This window comes from Ceratosolen solmsi, unplaced genomic scaffold (genome assembly GCF_000503995.2).
Source record: "Ceratosolen solmsi marchali unplaced genomic scaffold, CerSol_1.0 scaffold7, whole genome shotgun sequence".
Lineage (NCBI taxonomy): Eukaryota > Metazoa > Arthropoda > Insecta > Hymenoptera > Agaonidae > Ceratosolen > Ceratosolen solmsi.
This window is the reverse complement of record NW_011948413.1, coordinates 3,574,130-3,594,131: the sequence shown is the minus strand read 5'-3', so window position 1 is coordinate 3,594,131 and position 20,002 is coordinate 3,574,130. Positions and strand designations below refer to the sequence as shown.

Here is a 20,002-nt window from a genome sequence, read left to right as displayed (position 1 = left end):
TAAGTATTGATGACAATTGTCAGCTATATATTCTGTAAGTAAATTATTTACAATACAAAAAAATTATATTCAGGAAAATGATATTTTTTTCATCTTACTGAGAGTGGTATGCTGCAGCAATAGTATATAGATTGAATTGAAGCGAATTTTTTTAAATAATAATAAAAGCTAGTTTCTTATTTCACGTATTATTGAAATATTCAATAATTGACTAAAAATATTTGAATATAAAACGTCAGATGAAAGATGGCAAAAGCAGTATAAATATAATTTTCTTTCTTCGGTACTCTTAATCGTATTATCAAGGGGGAATAAATTGAGCTTTATTATTTCGAGCGTTTTTGTCTATAAACATGCCTTACATAAATTGAATCAATTGTTGAAGTGGCATGGCGATATACGCTGATACAAAATCCATGCTGAAATAAAACGAGGCGATAAGTGTAAACCTAGAGAATATTGTATTAAGCATACTTAGCCGTAAGCACGAAGCTCAATATTTCTAATTGCCCTGGTGTCGCTTCTGATTTCAGCGGCCATGTGATGTTGAGACTCCTCGGTGCACAGAGCGGCTGGCAACGATGTGACAATAAAACAAGCTTCCAATTATCTGATCTCGGTAATCTCAGCCGAGTTCCAGCGTTGACCGAGTGCTTCCCGTGGAACGTCAAGCGAGTTACGTAAAGTTTGGACTAACAGCCCAAGGTGACACAGGTGAGCCAAATCAAGGAGGAGGAAAAAAGAACGAGAAAAGCGGAGAATCTGGTGCTGCTAGCGGAGGAAAGAGGAAATACGTGGAACTGCAGTGCCAAAGTCCGGGACATAACCGAAGCCAAACGCAACTACTACATGCGCCCAACGTGTCAAAAGGAGAGAAGAATCGACTGAACCCGTTGGCAGATCTTAACAAGCGCTTCCAAATTAGTCGGGCGGTAAGATGGGCAACAAACTGTCGTGCAGTTGCGCGCCTCTGATTAAGAAGGGCTACAGATACGAGGACTCGCCGTGGCAGGCGAACGCCCGGGGCCGCGCCAACGGCTCCGGGGCCGGCGGCGAGCGCAGGGGCGAAACGGGTCACTTGCTCAGGTGCGGAAGCTTAAGAGAGAGGAAGAGGTGCGCATTACCATTGACAACCATTTCAACCATTACCATTGGATATTGGTCTATTTTATTAATGAGTATCACTATATTCTTTCATTTTTTTTTCTTCCTTCCTTGGTTACTTATTACTTATTACCCTTCAGCGCTGCTCGTTTCACCCGCGCTTTTTTCACTTAGTTTTGCGAATAAGGGCTGGAGAGTGGTAGCCGAGCGATCTATACATATTGCTGATTGTTCGTCTTCCTCAGTTTCCAAGTTACAACGATAGTTAAAATGATAAACTCGAACAAGGCCATCAATCTTAATGAGCTCATTCATTTTATAATTTTGAGTTTGTTTAAGCAAAATTTGGAAATTGATGAAGCTCTCAAAATAAAGAAGCGTGTCCCGTTTTTTAAAACGAAGTGCACAGTTTGCTTATTAATTATTTCGGGATTCTGCGCTCAATATCAGCTTAATCCCTATACTAACTTTGATTTTATTATAATATTTTGATTCTTATTTCCCTTTTGTAGTCATATTTATTCTTTATTTCGTTTACTTTAATGTCATTTATTGTACACTTCGTAATACACTTGAGACTAATAGAGAGTGCACTAAGTAAATTATTCGAGAGTATAAAATATTTTTAGTTAGCTCTGAGGAGACTTTAAGCCATTTCTAGTATAGTTGGGGATAATTGATGAGTTTGTAATAATTTTTAATATAAAATTCTTAGCACCTTTTACGAAGAGTTAGTTTTTTTGTAAACTAGTCGTGATTTGTAGATAATTATAATTGTGAAATAATTTCTATTGTGAAGAAAGTTAATTTATAAAAATTAGATGAATTATCAATTACAGTGAGGAATATCAAATAGAAACAAGTAAAATGAATAATAAAATGAAGTGAATTTATATATATATACATGAATTGGAATTACAATAAATGAACTGATAGCATTCATTTAAGATTTACATAAAGTTTCCTCATAAAAAGTTACAAATTAGTATCGCTTTTTTGTATTTTTTTTTATATTTATATCACTTTTTTATATTTAATTTACATCGTTGAGTATTTTACATATTAATAAAAATACATATTAATAAATAAAAGAACAAAACTTTTGTATTCTATCCATACTTAAGGATGCATTAATTTAACATATATATAAACTTACAAAAGTCGATAAATTTTTTACTGTATATGTCTAGTATATATATTAAAGACGTGATAGCGATTATGGAAAACATTTTATTACTGAAGTTTTGATATTTAGGCTAAAAATGTATTAAATCTATTAATTAATTAAAAAGTCATCTACGGGAATTACATGGATTACCAAATTTTAAATATAAATTTCTCGGTATTATAGTATATTATAGTTTAATATTATTCAATATTTTTTTGTGAAAAATAATGAAATATGTTTTTTATTTAAATAATGCAACCTATCTTGGATATTTTATTTTATTTACATAAAAATTTCTACTGTATGAAAAATATATAACGAAATAGAGTTTTTGAATAATTTTTAAGCTAATATCTATAAAATAAGGTATACACGCTATAGTATAGTTATATGCATATATAAGTATATAAGTAAGAAATACCTAACTTACTAAAAGTGGCTCCGAGTTTTTGTATCTTTAAAAGAAAGGTAGTTCTCGTATTTAGTGATCTTGATAATTGAATGATGGCTTAATATATTACCGATTTCTTATTTTTATGGGCAAAGTAGTTGATAGCATATGGAAAAATTTGAGTATAAATTTTAATTTCTCATATAAATATTCTAATAAAGAAGTAATTAGATTTTATATCATCTTTTCTATAGAATATAAAATAAATTTCTGAAATGATATTAAAACTCCATTAATTTAATTTTATCTAATATAACATAGAGTTTTACTTGACTTTTGATAATTGTCAACTTCATATTTTTTATTTAAAAATAAATTCTATATCTGAAATTTCATAATGTTTGATCAGTACTTACGTAAAGCATCTTTTCATGTCACGTCCAAAAAGTTTTTGCAATATAACTTTATACTATCTATAGGGAACTACTCCTGAGACCAATTTTTCTCATGAAAAGCGTTTCTCTGACTAGTCTTTGAGTGTTTTTTCTTCGTCTTTCACGACATCGCTTGCAAAAAAAAAATCAAAATTATTATACTTGTGCAGAAATTCTATATTGTATGTGTGTCTCTCTCTCTCTCTCTCTCTCTCTCTCTCTCTCTCTCTCTCTCTCTCTCTGTCTTTGTGTCTCTTTTTTTCTTTCTCTCATTTCATCCTAAACACCGCGCTTTGCATGAATAGAAATACTTGTATTTAGATATGTAGTTTCTCGGTGGAATGCGTTGTAGCTGTCTACAGTTTTTTTAGGTCTTTATGGGGTATACGACATTCTACATTTAAAGGATCAATGGCTGCTTTTATTACTTATCTTATATTTTACGTATTCAAATAGATGAGTATTTTTGATAGCCGGAGAATTAATGTTGAACTTTCTTAGAAAATAGTATTGAAAATTGTATAATCTTGATTGTAATAAAACATGTAGCAAAATCAAATTTCTATCATAAATAATAAATTTATAATTCTAACTATTAATGTTCTAGCATGGATAGATTATAGTGTAATAATGCAAAATAAAATAAAATAAAATCAATTAATTATCTGAACTAACAAAATTTCATTTTACTTTATTGTACTTACAACATTGGAATTGATGTATTAATTAAAAGATTAAAGTGAAATGACATACATGACATTTGTTAATGTGTATAATTTCATTTTCTTTACTTTTTTTTTTCTTAATATTCAATATTTCTTACATAATAAGAATATCACATGCATACTAACATTCATAAATAGCACTTATTTTACGACAAACGTTGCATTAAATAATAATTAATAATTGCCATTGATTGGGTCAAAATAGAAACAATAACTTTTATATTAACATATAAAATACGTCAATGCATCGTGAAAATAAAACAATTATACTGCGATTAGACGTGCGAAGGAAATAGTTTAAACGGGAGTCTTGCTTAGAAGGTAAAGCAGCAAATTGTATTTTCTCAAAGGCGGTGCTCGCGGAAATCATTATGCATTCCCATTTATTTAAGCGCTCTTTAATCTTTGTGAGGGGTCACCAGACTTCATTACGTGCAACACTAAGCACGCTAAAAGTTCTTACTGTTCGTTAATCTTGATTCGTTCTTCGTATGAAATCCTCCACGATAATTATAAGGATTAGAGTACATTTTTTCCAAAAGGCACCTATATATAAACTACTTGGCTTTGTGTATAATTGTTCGATATTGAGAGTTTTGGTAAGCATACTACATATGTCCGTAACGTCCCAGAGCTTCGACTATTATTATCGACACGAGTTCGTACATAGAATTTTTAAGGTGTTCGTATAATTCAAGATGTTCGCAAATCTTATACAAATTGTATAAAATGATTTTAAAATACATAAAAAGTGAGCCACATAAGTCTAATCTGTACTTCATAATTTTTCGTAAAAACATATCTGTAAAAACTCAATTATTCTACGATTGAGTGAGAAATAACGCAAACTCGGGAATCAGCCTCCTGTGAATCGAAGCTGTGAATTATCTCGGGACGTTATTGGCCTGTTTGCTAGTACTTGCCTTGCCAAGTGTGGATCATATTAGCACTTAAAAAGGAATCTAGTAATACCGCGTGAGCTGCCGATATTTTCCCCCAGGTTATGGGCGGAGGTGTTCCATGTGACGAGCGGCTCCGGGAGCGTGAAATGGCAGCAGGTCTCGGAGGACCTCGTGCCGGTGAGCATCACCTGCATCCAGGACTCGCCGGAGACTATCTTCCATATAACGGCGTATAACTGTCAAGTCGACAAGATTCTCGATGTGCGGCTGGTCCAACCTGGTAATTATTCACACTTCTCATCCGCTGAAAATTAATGACATTCAAATTTTGTTTCCTAACTGTGATTCTTATTCATAAGGAAAAGTTAATAACTTTTAACGAGTATATTTAGCGAGAAATTTTTCGGTCTGCTTGAGATCTGGAATCGTGTAAGTTTATTTAGGATATCGAATTTGCTTTATTTTTATAACTTGTTCCAATCATAAAATGGCTTTAAATTTAACTTATTTACGATGCAGGCATTTTTATCATTTCAGAATTATTATTAAACGCGTGAATTTCGAAATTCTATTGATATTTTATAAAATGAATTATAAAACTCTTCGGCTATTTTTGAAAGATAATAAAATTTCATAATTATAGACAACTAAAGTACTTTTAAGGTACAGATAAATCTTTATATTCTTATATTTTCAATGTAGCCCTTCCTAATATAAAGTCTTTTATTAAAATATTACTTTATACTTATTATAATGTTATTTCTCAATATTAGATAAAAAATTTATAGCATCTTACTTTCACTGTAAGTAATTACAAAGATTAATAAAACTATTGCTTTTACACGGAAATTTCAAATTTTTTATAGTATGCAAATAATTTACAAGTGTTATTATTTACTAAACAGAAAGTACAAAAGATACCTATATTTATAATAATTTTAATTTTAACCTTATATGAGAAATTAAGTATTAATAGAATATTTATTTCCATATACAATTATAAAATATTGTTTTAATTTTCGTAAATTTTTAGAATTGTTATTATAAGCTATTAAACTACATTAAACTAAGTTTAATGAATTAATTTAAATAATTCGAATTATCAAAATAATTTATGTAACTATTTAGTGTTAAATACAGTCAAAAAAATTTCTTATAATGAATTTTCAAACGTATTTCAATTTATTATTAAATATTAAATAAATACTCTATGAAATAAATTAGATGTTAATAATTTAAAATATAAAATATTGATAATAATATTTGACTCATAACTTATCTATAAATTGAAAGGAAATAGTTTTTTGCCACTTAGTGACATAAAAAATAAAGCGTAAGTTAGAAATTCAATTCTTTTTATAGGCTCTGGTAATAATGTATATTCTGCATAAAAATAATGAAAGGTTTCTTACTTTTTATAAACAAGATTATAAATTCGAATTAAAGTAATTTTCAATTAAAGTAATACGTAAAATAATTTAATCGATTAGAATTCTTTAATGAATTCATCATTACTCTTTACCGACGAATTCTAATAAAGTATCGTTTAAATTATAAAGAATTTCAATAAAAATTAAAAATGCTTTAAAAAGTAAATATTTTACCTGCAATGAGAAAAGAATTTTCATAGTTCGTAGAACATAATGTGAGTGGCTAAGTATAGATAAAAAATATAACGAAATTAATATTAACTATATACTAAGTAACTGTTTTTGCAAACTCAATTTAAAAATATGACAATAACAATAAACTTGATTATAATACATAGATGTATTTATATTGAAAAAATTATATCTATTTATAATAGATATAAAAGTATACATCATTTTGTACTTAAAAAAAAAATATACTTTTTAATTAAATTTAATATCGAATCTACCTTAATTTCTATCCACCTTACTAAATTTATTCTCCCATTTAATTTAGGGCTCTTTCATTTTTAGTTATACTATAAAATTATAAGACCTATATTTCTCATTTATTATTAAAATCTGCTTTCCTGAGTTTGATTATAATCTGTAATTTGAACACAGAATAGCTACTTGATTGAGAGAGAATGAATTACACATATACGATGAGGTTCTTTAAGAAATACATCTCTATCTTATTTTATATTCCTTTAAAGAAATAAATCATTGTTTCATCAACTCTATTATATTTATATTTAGGGACACGAATAGGTCAAGCGTCCGAATGTTTTGTCTACTGGAAAGACACAATGACATCCGATACTTGGGGGTTAAATTTCACTTGTCCCATCGATGCCAAGCAATTCAAGGAATGTGTGGTAAGTAATTCCGTGTTTACATTCAGAAGTCTGATTAAAATTGTCGCGTTGAGTTATGGATGCTGATAGAAATGATTAAAACTCTTTATCTACACGTATCAATATATTTAAACATTTTTTATAATTATTTATAAGTTTTTAACTTAAAACTAAAGAATTTAATATGTCAGAATTTAATATGAAAAATTGCTTAACCTTGTAAATGTACATTTTTTTTTTAAGTAAACATTATAAGAAAATTAGTTTTTAAATCATAACATTTTTTATGTTTTGATTAAAATTTATTATAGATTATTTATAGTATCATTAAGCTTTTAATTGTTCATCCACTTTAAAGCGAACGTTCGTCATCTTTCTTAATATATTATTTTTTATTAGTATTTATCATACTTTATAAGTAAAATGAAGCTTTTTTATTATTAATTTCGTAAACACTTTGCTTAATAATTATTGTTTTCATTAAATATTATATCATTAAATATGCCTAGTAAGAAAATTAATTTTTAATTTCACTTATATTTATTCTCTTATGAATGACTAATATCTATTCACATTAAAGAATTTGATGCATTGCTAAATAACTAATACGATAGCAAAAAATAAAGTTTTGTATTGATATTCTACTAATTAACGCGTATGAATAAATTAAGACTGGTATTCAACGAGGGGGTATCAATTTTTCAAAGTAATGCTTTTAAAAAATCCATTGGAGCTTCAATATCAAATGTAATAGATTGAATGAATTAATAAATACCCGACTACGTTTTTCGCAAAATGAAATTCATTTTGGATAGCCTTCCTAATCAAGTCTCGTTCAACATAAAAAATCCATCCTTGACACCGCTTGTCCCACTCACTCACTTCCAAACTCGCGCTTTTAATAATTTTCTCTCATTCTTCAGCGAACGACCTCAAAAGTTTTTTGTCTCGATGTTCCAGTCGCCATCGTTCAAGATCTCACGTAAGGCCTCTTCATCGTATTCCTTAAGGCTCGAACCCCTGAACAAGCAGACCAAGGTCAAAACACGCCAAAAGCCGCTTTCGACGCCCGCATCGCCGAGCAGGTCGCGCGAGCTCCAATGCACCTGCATGACACCCGAACAATTTAATCGACTACGCCAGGATCCGAGATGCAGGCCCACATGTGGTACGTTGCTTTTTCCGTTTCATGATCCCCTTGTCCGAGTGTTAGAAAAGCTGAATAATAAATCAGCGACTAGCAGGTAATGCAAATATTTCGCTTTAGTATACCAGTGATATATGCACGTTCGAAGTTGGCTTAACAAAGAGTTAAGGGCTCGACTGTATTATTGAAATTCATGAAAAATGTTATGGACGCGACCGGATGAAATTTTATAATGTGTGACTGCGAGATTTTTGTTCCGATTAAAAAAAAAGCTTATATCTATTTCACGCAACCATTATATTTTTACCTAATCATTTAGTTATTTAAGAAAGTTAATTTTTTCGTAAGTCTTATTATATTAACTAATTTTTAATCCTATTGCTGATATTTTATTCTGACTTTCGAATAAAAGAGTTTGTGTATAATTACAGCGCGATTGGCGAATCTTATTAAATTATTAGATTTATGATACGAGCTTATTTTCATTGTTAAGGTTCGTAACTAAAATATAAATGATAAATAACTTTATAGTAAATCTATCAGCGTTAATGTGGTTAATGCGTGGTTATAAAATATTTGATAGAATAAAATAACTCCGATTTTAGATAAATATTCTTTTACGTCGGAGGGAAAATTAAAAATATATGAAATAATATAGAACTAGGTGTACTAACAGTGGATACTTGAATTTCTTTGATTTGGTCTGTATAAAGGAAAAGTTTGCAAATAAAGTATTTGATTGAATGGCCAAAGCTAATGAACGAAGAAGGTGCCTGAAATTATATATAAGGTGACAGTCAACAACTACTTCATACATTACAACATCGCATCTTTTGGTATCTTTTGGATCGACCAAACTATTGTACATATATTAGTCGTGCACTATAATACAGTTTTGTTTCATATTATTTCATACAGTAGCCTCAAATTTCATTTAAAATTACAACATTTACGTATTGTCTTTATCTCTTTTGTATTTGAAAACTTTCACAACCAAACGAAGCTCGTTTCCAATATCTCAATTGTTCACTTTCACTCAACAATATATTTCAATGTAGTTTTTCTTAAAATATTAAATACATTAAGATTACAATTCTTTTAATCGATCCTTTTACTTGTTATTAGAATCTCCAAAATTACCTTTGTATTTTTTAACTATATAAATCCAGTTAATGATTTCAGTTACATATTCCACTTCAAATTATTGCTAAATAATCTGCTCTATATATTACCACATTTGAATTAAATCTATCTAGCAAGCATAATCTACAGGAATAACTAATTTTGCGTATCTTATAGCTAATTCATCGACGTTGCCGAGGATCGCGACGCGCTCCGCAGATCCGGAAATGAGCGGCCGGGAAAAGATGACGGCTACTTCGAGCGCCTCACTATATGACAACGTGAATAGTGGAGGCGGTACTGGGACGGTAACTAAGGGCCTCAAAAGTACCGATTCCATCAAGCTCAAGGACAAGCAGCAGCAGAGTGAGACCTGTCAGACAACACCCAAAACCGTGAATGTTGCCATCGGGACGAGTACAGTCGGGTCGCAGGTACATTGATTTTACACATGAAGAAGTATTCGGCCATCCGCCAGTTAATCGATTTTTCTAGAAATAGATCCGTCCATGTTTTTTCTATAGATCTGATCTTCGCAGATCTAGAAATTACGCCTAGAGATTAATTAAATAAATTCAACAGAAAAATTCTCTGCTTTGCACAAAAAATTTAAATCATTTTGATTTAATGTGAAAAAAAAATTAAATTGACTATCCATTATTCATGAGTTGGCTCTAAATGTATGTGTATTGACGTAAAGGTAAGCGATAATTCCTTTATAAATATTCATGTAAAATTGACTAATCCAATAATATTTTATATTATAATTTCCTTTGGTCTATGACGGATTTTATTATTTTTATGAAATCCTTTTAACTTTTATTTAATTTAAATTTCCTGAGCCTGAAAATTAAATATTTAAGTTCTTAATTTCATTCGTAAATTTTATAAGAATAAAGTATAATTTAAATTTGAAAATTCAGTTTAACCAATTTCTGTATTTTTTCAACAATTTTCGTATTTTTAATGGGCTTGAATGTATGATAACATCAAGATATCTTAGTATTTTTAACGCAAACAGCGATCCTTTGCATTAAAATTTAATGGAATACACTTACTGCAATACCATGCCAGTTCAGCTTTATTTTTTTTTATTACAATTACGTTTTTAAAATCACATCTCACAAACAAATGGAATAATCCATTATTAATTGTTATTAGTGTCAATATAAATACTATCATCATCGTTATTGCAATAATAAGTAAAGTACAATTTTTTTAATTAAAATCTTTTACAGTTTATTGTTTTAGAAATATAATTTTATTGTAATATAATCTTAATATTATTTTAGGGACTCACCCTTATCATTATTTCTTTAATGTATTAATTTTTTAAATCTTCTATTAAAATTAAATGATTTTTTTTTGTATTTTCGATCTATATTTTAGACTTTATCAATATGTAATTATTATATTTTAATTTAATATATTATTTTATGGTGTGATAGTTTTTGGTTCTAAATAAATAATGTGTTTGTAAAGCTTAATATTAATATTAAATATATAAAATTGAAAATTTTCGTTTACTATCATTATTGTAGTAATGTTTAATAACAGAAACTTTGGCTCGAATTAATCGTAAATAAACTTATCAGTAAACATAACTTTTCTTATCTATACACTTTTCCGAATATTCTATATCTATATTTATTAACAAAATTCTCTAATTTTTTTTAGATCGAATTAAGATATTATATATTATATATGTATTTATACTATATCACTTTTAATTTTTTTTCTTAGTTTTTTTTTATTACATTTAATGCCTAGAAAATTTTTAATTTCTTACGAAATAACTATAATAAAAGAAACAGTAGAGTTTCACTGTCTTGTAATCTATCTCTATTATATCATGAGTAATTATGATAACCTAATTAATTTCTTTCATCATTAATAATTTTTTTTTAATTTTCATTGAGAATTACTTTATCAGTATGCAAAATATAAAAAAAATTATATATTATTTTAACAGTTGTAAGAATATTGAGAATTACTTTCTTATCCCTATATTATTTATATTATCCCCATATATTCCCATAGCTAACTTAAATATCATTTTTGCAAGAGATACTCTTTATTAATGAAATATTATATAGAATCGTGTATAAGTGGCATAATATAAATCATTATAATGTGAACTTAATTTATTTATTAATCTATAAATTATTAATCTATAAGTTTTCTTAGTTGTTAATTTCTTTATAAAAATTAATATTTACTTTATAGCTGTATTTTTCGATATCAAACACAATAATGCCTAATTTTATATTCTATTTCAATACGGCATTTATAAATATTTAATAACTTCAAATCAAACAGTTTCTCTAACTAAAATGTTCATTTGAGAGTAACATATTTTTCTTAATAGTGTTGATAGATGTCTGTTTAAAGTATTGATAAAGTATGCGTTAAATGCAGTTTACTTGTTAAACAGTGCTTCAATCGATCAAAGTATCCGAGTTAAGTTAGAATAGTGTCGATGAATCTATGTCGGAAGCCTTACTTCTAGCTACTACTAAAACCTTCTATGTTACAGATAGACGCAGTGGAGGACAAGGGAATCGGACCCTCGCCCAAGAAGCCGAGCAAACAGGATGCGAGCAGCGGCCAACCAAGCGATTGTCTCAAGTCCGAAGGTACGCAAGCGGGCGGCAGCCTCAAGTGCCACCGTCGCGATCAGTTGCAGCACACCAAATCAGCGGATTACAGTGAGCTTGAGGCACAAACTCGCGGCTTCAGCCAGGGTGGCCGTCGTAGTAAGAGCAAGAGCACCGACGACATGCGCGCCGGTGGAGGACAAGAGCAGCAGGGTTTGAGGCGTTCCCTGAAGCCAGTTTCAAGCATCGACAGTCCCCTAACCTCGCCGGAGATGACGCGCAAACGGCACAGCCATCATAGCTATTACTGCCAACCGGGGCCTGGACCGGGGTCCAAGTACTCTGGGCTTGAGCCCGACGGCTACGCCCACACCTATAGGCAACCTTATCCTGGCAAGTTTCAGAGCTCGAGGAGCGTTCACGAGATGGATCGACAGTATTCCGGTACATCACGCATTAGCAGTCGATAGGTCGATCACGCTGATTAGAAATAACAGAGAAATGACGTAGAAAGGATAACGATCTTGATTTGAAAATTTGAATCTTGGCATTTAATTGATAAATTTTAGAAAAAGAGAAAATACTTGTACTTTGTAACGATTAAAATTATATCCACGCGTAGCATAATGTACTTTTAATGTACGACAAGAAGAGTCTGATTATTATATTATTAGCTGTATTTGCTTGCATTGATAAACAGCAATTTTTTTCAATATATGTAAACGTACAATTTATGATAAAATTATGGGAAAGAAATAAATCATGCATATTTATGTTTAATATAAAAATAGCTTTTTATACATGATTTATTTTACGAGAAATTGTAAGAATTAAATTCAATTTGTAAAATATCATGTTTGTTTTTCTAAATATATGCAAAAAAATACTTAAATTAAAAAAGCTACTTTTGCTTTTAAGTAAAATACATAACATTTGTTAATCTTATTTACAGTTTAAATTCTATGAAATTGCTGTAATTGTCTTAGGATGTACAATTTTATATTTTTCGTTTTAAGATGTTTAAGCAATAATCGACTTTATATTTATAAAGTAAATATTTCTTATCAGCGTGAAGGACAAGCGAATTTAAAACGCGTATTTTAAAGGCATTTACTTTAGTCTATACAATTTTTGCTTCACTAATAAAAATTTGTTTAGCTTACAGAAATAATATGTATATATATGTATGTATGTATGTATATATATATATATATATATATATATATGTCTCTGAATAAAGTAACGCGAAAAAAATGTTATTATATACTATAGCTGAAATGCGATTGATTTAACAATCTAAATTAATACAAATAAATATATAATATTTTTAATAGAATAAAATAAGATAAAATATTCCATGCAAATAATTGTTCAATATGTTACAATTATTAGTAATTGATATTATTATTCAGCTTACTTAGTACACTTAATATTTGTAATTACGAATTAGAAAAATTTAAAAGATTAAATGTTAATTTATCAAATTGCAATTCTTTTGTATCGAAAAAGTTGTTTGTGTATTAATTGTGATTTTGAAGTAGTTATTTTCTCATTAAATTTTACTTCTACGATTAAACTTTATTCCTACATATTTATTTGCATTTATGATATAATCTTTGTAAAAATATTAAATAATCAAATCACTGTGCAACATTACAAATCAATAGAATTGATCGTTTCAATGTGATAAATATATAAATTTTAGCCTGCATGATTGTATATATTTTACTATTTTATAATACTATCGTTTATAATTGTTTTATCCAATGTATGGCGATATTCTAGTATCTGATTTTTTTTTTACGATATTTTCATTTCCTTTTCGTAATTGTTGATGCATAATTTCAAACTTTAAATTCCTGAGTGCATAAGCAATTTTAATAAGATGTTGATTTGTTAAAAGTATAAACATATTTGTTCCGATAGTGAATTTGTTTAATTCATTGTTTAACTATTTGAGATCAAACGCAGCTTTTAGAAAAACTAAGAAATTTGTAACAATTGTCTAAACAGACTCTATTAAAGATATCAATATAAAATTTTCTTTACAATTTTCAACTTGTTTCACAATTTATTGAACAGATCTGTGCAGTAATCCTTTATGATAAATTGAGACATTTTATTGTTGAGTGGAAATAATGATAGGATAATATTCAAGATTCCTCAAGAATTCACTGTTTAATTAGCATCGACAAATGAAAATTTTCTTCAATGTTTAAAGGATGCTATGTCACTGTATCATTAGTTGCACTGCTATTCTCAGTTTAAACCAGGCAAATGAAAAGTCGGCCCTTCTCCTGTCCCGACTGAAACAAGCTAGCCTTAATAATACAAAAAAAACCATATCCAAGCACGAAATATCGAATGAAGCGAAATAATGCAAAGTTATGAATGGAAGCAACATCCCATTTTAGTATGCCAATTGTCCTAATGCACATAACTGCGTATACCGTTAGCTCACATGCAACCAAAACCATCAGGGAAAAAGAGGGAGGCGCGGAAGCAGCTGGCGGAGAAGTCCGCTGCTGCTGCCCGAGCTCGCACCACTTCCGACTCGCTGCACGTAGCAAACTGTCTGTCCTTTGTAGGCGGCCGAGGCCGGATGTACTTAGATTTGGAACGTAATCGATGCACAGGTGACCTTTCGCCCCCTTCGGACAACGTCATTTTCGACAACCAATGCTATGCGACGACTCCGAGCTCTTCCAATGGCAATTCGGATATGGAGCAACCACAGTCCCATTGTCAGGCACGCCGCTGCAACGGCTCAGCGGCATATCAGCATCAACATCCTCATCATCATCATCAGCAGCAGCAGCAGCAGCAACAGCAGCAGCCGGGAATGCACTCGGTCTCGACACCCGGCAGTCCAACCAGCAGACTACTGCTTGAGTACGAGATGCATCTGCGTAATACTCTGGCCAAGGGTATGGATGCCGAAAGCTACAGCCTTCACACCTTCGAAGCGCTACTCAGCCAGAGTATGGAGAATCTGGGTGAGTCGGAGACTATTAAGTCGCGGTTTCCTGCTTTTCCCACTCTCATCCAACAACTTACTTGGCCTTCGTCATGCGTATAAATCATGAGGCCATACATACTTAGCGTTATAAGATTTTCTAGGCAAACGGAGAGCTTATGGAATAGAGTTGGGAAGTAGAATTATGTTTTTACTGGTGGATTTTGTGTGCTTTTTTGTTTATCGGTTCGTATGATTGGAGCTCGTCCATAATTGAATAAGAAATTATATAAAAGTAGAATAGTATTTTCTTTAAATCTAACTCTCTTAATTATTTTATTTTTGTTTTGAAAAAGTAATACATTTGTATCAATTTATAAATTATTTGTCTACAATTTCGTGATATAAATAATATTTCTAGAAGATTCAAATGTACAAAACTATATATTATACAGGAAAGGACAATATAAATTTAAGCTTTAAATAACTAATATCAGAGAAATGAAAATTTACTACCCTTTGTTTACAAGAAAGTGATTTAATTACATACTTCGAAAAATCCTAAGATATTTATTATGCGATATACGTTTCAGTTTTCTATATTTATTCCATTCATGTATTTCTATTCCATTTTTTTAAATATTTAACTCTTATTAATATTAAATAGTTTGTTTACATCTCTGAAGCAGTTTGTAATACTAATTGTTTTTAATTATTAATAATTTTAACGAATTACAGTTATATAAATAACATTTTGTGAATAGAAAATTAATACTACGTAGATTTTTAATTTAAAAATTTATAAATTTCAATATTAATTTTGTATAGTATTATTTGAAAGAAATATATACCTTTAATTAAAACTATTTCAATGCATTTATTTCTATACATACAAACCTTAACGTTTAATGCCTCAGTTTGTAAATCTTATTTATATTTATTTATCTACTCCATGGCATAAAAGTTAAGGATTTATGTAAACTAAATACTATACAATATATGTTGATATTTTGAAATATAAATTGCAGCTACAAAGAATAAATTAAATGTTTATGTTTATTTAATTTATAAAATATAAGTATAAACTTTATGAAATATATAGTTAAAGTTAATGTCAAATGAGGATGAAATATTTTAAAATACAAACTATTTGTGAATAGTTTTATTTTATAAAAATTTTATAAATATTTTGTACAAATTAGATTATCGAGTAGATGAATATACGAATAAATTATATCTAAATAGATATTATAACTACAATTATTATTATACAAAATTATTTCCACGGCATAAAAACAATATAAAATAAAATTCATCATAAGTTCAATAAATTTTTTTGATATATATATTTAATATATTTTTCAGGTAATAAGTATTCTTTAAAACAAAAAACAGATAATTAAAGCTTCATTAATTTATTCTAATTATTTTCATAATAATTCATATAATGTTTATATAAAAAATATTATAATATTTAATATAGCGTTGTAAATAGTGTATATATTTTTTACATGCATCGGTATTTTGAATTTAATATCTGTATAATTAAAAAATAAGTAAATTATACAATATTGAATTACAATATTTAATTCATATTTTAATTTATAGAATTTGCCGAAAACATACCGCTGAATGTACAACGAACGCCCCATGCATCAAGAAGACGTTAGTAAAAAAATTCCGCTTATTGTGTAAACCTGCACGTTGAAACTAGAATATTTCATAAACGTCTTTAAATATTTAATATATTGCATATAAAATTGTATTTTCCAGGTTCAAGCTCCAGCAAGTCATCGACTTTACCTCTATCCTATCGTTATTACAATGAAAGACAAAATAGTAAAGATAGGGATGGTTATTATAGCGATAGAAACGAGATTATGCGTGAAAAACGAGAACGAGAGATCGATCGAGACCGAGGTTATCTAAGCGATTATAATTCAAGGTATTGATTCATTAATATCTATATTAAAGTGACACTTGAAACATACATAATATGAAAGCTGTTCACATATTTCAGAATTAAAAATTTAATGTTTTAATAAAATAACTTTATTTTAAATACAACTTTCTTACAGCAAGTGTAATAAAAGTTTATGAAAATAATTTATGTAGACACCAAAAAATATACACAAATATGCGTGCGCGCGCGCACGCACACAAAATGATGAATTATTTTTCTTCATCTATAACTTAACGAAGAAATTATACTTTTTCAAAATTTTTAGCGCCTTATACAAAATATGAGGGAACTTTTTTTTCTCTAGTTAATGTAATTTTTCGTACGCCTGTAATGCAACTACCAATTCATGTGAGTATGCATAATGTCCAATGAGGACATCGAGGACAAAGATTTCCACTCGTATTTTTTAATTTCGAAAATCGAGATCGGAGGAGATAAAGAACAGCGAGCGATCAATGGGCGAAAAATACAGCGGACAGAGGTGGTTTGCCAAGGGAGCGTGGAAACAATGCAAGAACAACGTATTCATTTCTTTCACTCCTTGTTTGAGTTTCTATCTTAATCGTAAAAAAAAATCAAAGGACTCTCAATTAATTGTACTCAATTAAAATATATGCTCACTTTGATATTGGTTCCTTGCCTTTCTCACTATTACTTCTTCTAAGCAGTTATACGTCGATGTCCATTATTGTTGAAGATGTGCAAGCTGCATTGGCGAGTCGGCGCGGGCACAGTGGTTCCGGCACTCGGATGGTTGGCAGTCAGGAAGCTCGACTCTCGGCTCCGCGGCCTCGAGTTCGGCTCCAGGCTACACCGGGATGCACAAGCGCGACTCACCCTGGGACTCGCTGCCATCGCTCCGTCACGAAGGCAGCCTCAACGACAGTGGCTACAAGTCCAACAGAACTGACTCGCTCGAGCAAAGGTGAGTGATTTTTCCTGTCTTCGCGTTGTATTTTCCCAATGTTTGCACGAGGAGCTTTCAACTTTATGTATTGCAAGTTTTTACGGAGTATTAGACGGAGAAGAGCAGGATAAATGACACGGGACGAGTCATCATATATTTAATGACTGTTATCATTTAATTTTTGGCTTTTAAGCTCTTACATTCGCGTAATCGTGTAGGATTTTTATCAGCTGCGATTTTTTTACGCTTTTTTTATGGGAATAATTTATCAATATTTTAGGAAATAAATCAATTTTTAACGTTAGTTTATACATTACACTTAATATCGTATAAATTTCAAAGACACTTCTAATAATTTAGGCCAACTTTTTATATCTTGTGATTCTTAAAGGATAAAGTTTATAAGAGGCTATGCGAGGTTTTCGCTCCATAATTCCCGAGATAGACAGATCAATATCATTTGTATAACTTTAAAAATGGCGAATAAGCCGGGGGATAATTAATATTCAAAGACAAATTTTTTTGACATTGTAAACTGCTTATTACCATAAGTAAACTTGTAATAATTTGTTTTTACTTTTCGTTGATTATCATTACTATGCTTATTTAAAAATATTATAAATCTTTCGTTGATTCATTTTTTTTTATAACTATATCAAAATTATTTTTATTAAAATTTTTACATTAATTCGACTAAATAAAGATTAACATTTTTCATATACTTTATATACAATTAAATATGGCATAGTTGAATAATTATAATAAGTATTAACACGTATGTCTAAATTTCGCTATAAATTTCTTGAAATGTTAGTGTGCATTATAAATGTGAGCTATTTTATTAAATATGTCATTATGTTCAATAATATTATACTTTTAATTTATGAAAAAATGTATTATTTTTAATGTGAACTTATGTTTAATACGTTTATGTTTAATTTTTATTCAATTTACATTTAATAAAATATGAAGTGAAATATTAAATGAAGAATCTGTAATTGAAATAGATAAATATTTAAAATAGGCGATGAAATATTACCAAAAGACGGAGTTTCAATACTTTATTTACTTAATCTCTATTATTTGACATAATACTTCTTCAAACTAACTTTAATAAATAATTTTCATATAATTTTATACAACATACAAAGAACTTTTAGAACATAGAAAAACATTGAATTTATAAAAAGAAACCTTTTTATAAAATTATGTTTACATTCGGAAAATAAGATAAATAATATTTCTAAAAACTTTGCATTTGACGTATTATGTAAGATCATCATAAACGAAATAAAAAAGCTGTCTAAGGAATTGTACAGCCGCGATATAATTCAGCGTTCATTTTTTCTTGACACGGAATTCTTTTTTTAATCAGAGAGTATGCAAAAAAGTAAAATGAAAGAGAAAATGTGAACAGCAAAGGGTGGCAAAAGAAGGACTCTTTGGGAATAAGTATGAGAAGGAGTTCCGAATGACGGTTGGAGGGAATGAAAAGCGCGGGACTCGCCACTCCAAAAACTCGGAACAGAAGAGTCAGTGGCGGAGTGAGTAAGACCGGCGGTCGATGGGAGGGATAGAGAGAAAAGTTGCACAAAACGATTTGTCACCTAAGACGAAAGCGGAGTACAGGTAATTTCATTTTCGTGGGAAGTAACTAGCTTCATTGCATTGACACACCCGTAAGACCGCGGGTAGGGTTCATTTGCTTGCTCGCTAACCGCAAAATATTTTGCAAAAGGTTCGTTTGGAACGCTTATACAAGGCTTTCACACTTTATAAGCTTAAGCCAGTCTGACCAATTAAAATTATAAGCGTCTACTTATCTACCTTAGTCCATCTTCATTTAATTCACTATTGATTTTCGCGATATCTCATTTTCTTTAATAACTTTGTGGAAATTTAGCTACTGGCTTGAGGTGAAGGTATGTTATAAATTATGTTTTACGATTGTTTTATTTCACTTTATGCTTTGATAAGTCAAAAGCCGTAAGAGATTTTATGCTTTATCATTGATGATTCTAGCAATTCGAATAATTGAAAATATGAGATAGAACATTGCATTTGCACTAATATTTAAAGTACTAATGTTATGTTATTATCTTCTATAATCAATAACTGCGATGAAAATTGTAATTTTTATTCGCTATTACAGATTATCTCAGTTAAATACATTCGAAACATTTTTGTATAATTGCGCTACATATATTATAATTTATATAAAATAATATAAAATGATTTAACTAATGATTTATACAGGAAATTTATTTAGTTTAGTGATTTTCATTAGCAGAAACTAGTTACTACATATTTCAAACTGAGA

The 20,002-nt window shown here is 29.5% G+C and overlaps 1 protein-coding gene across 1 annotated transcript in view; it reads left to right on the top strand.

Moving 5' to 3' along the window:
• Positions 1-550: 550 nt before the first annotated feature.
• Positions 551-20,002, top strand: part of LOC105367631 (protein still life, isoform SIF type 1-like) — a 40,287-nt gene continuing 20,835 nt past the window's right edge. Inside the window, exons 1-9 of the mRNA XM_011506398.1 lie at positions 551-1,113; positions 4,823-5,004; positions 6,893-7,011; positions 7,951-8,158; positions 9,437-9,693; positions 11,796-12,300; positions 14,313-14,852; positions 16,586-16,757; positions 17,473-17,700. Coding sequence (XP_011504700.1) covers positions 938-1,113; positions 4,823-5,004; positions 6,893-7,011; positions 7,951-8,158; positions 9,437-9,693; positions 11,796-12,300; positions 14,313-14,852; positions 16,586-16,757; positions 17,473-17,700 — 2,387 coding nt within the window. The 5' untranslated portion in view covers positions 551-937. The remainder of the gene's footprint in view (positions 1,114-4,822; positions 5,005-6,892; positions 7,012-7,950; positions 8,159-9,436; positions 9,694-11,795; positions 12,301-14,312; positions 14,853-16,585; positions 16,758-17,472; positions 17,701-20,002) is intronic.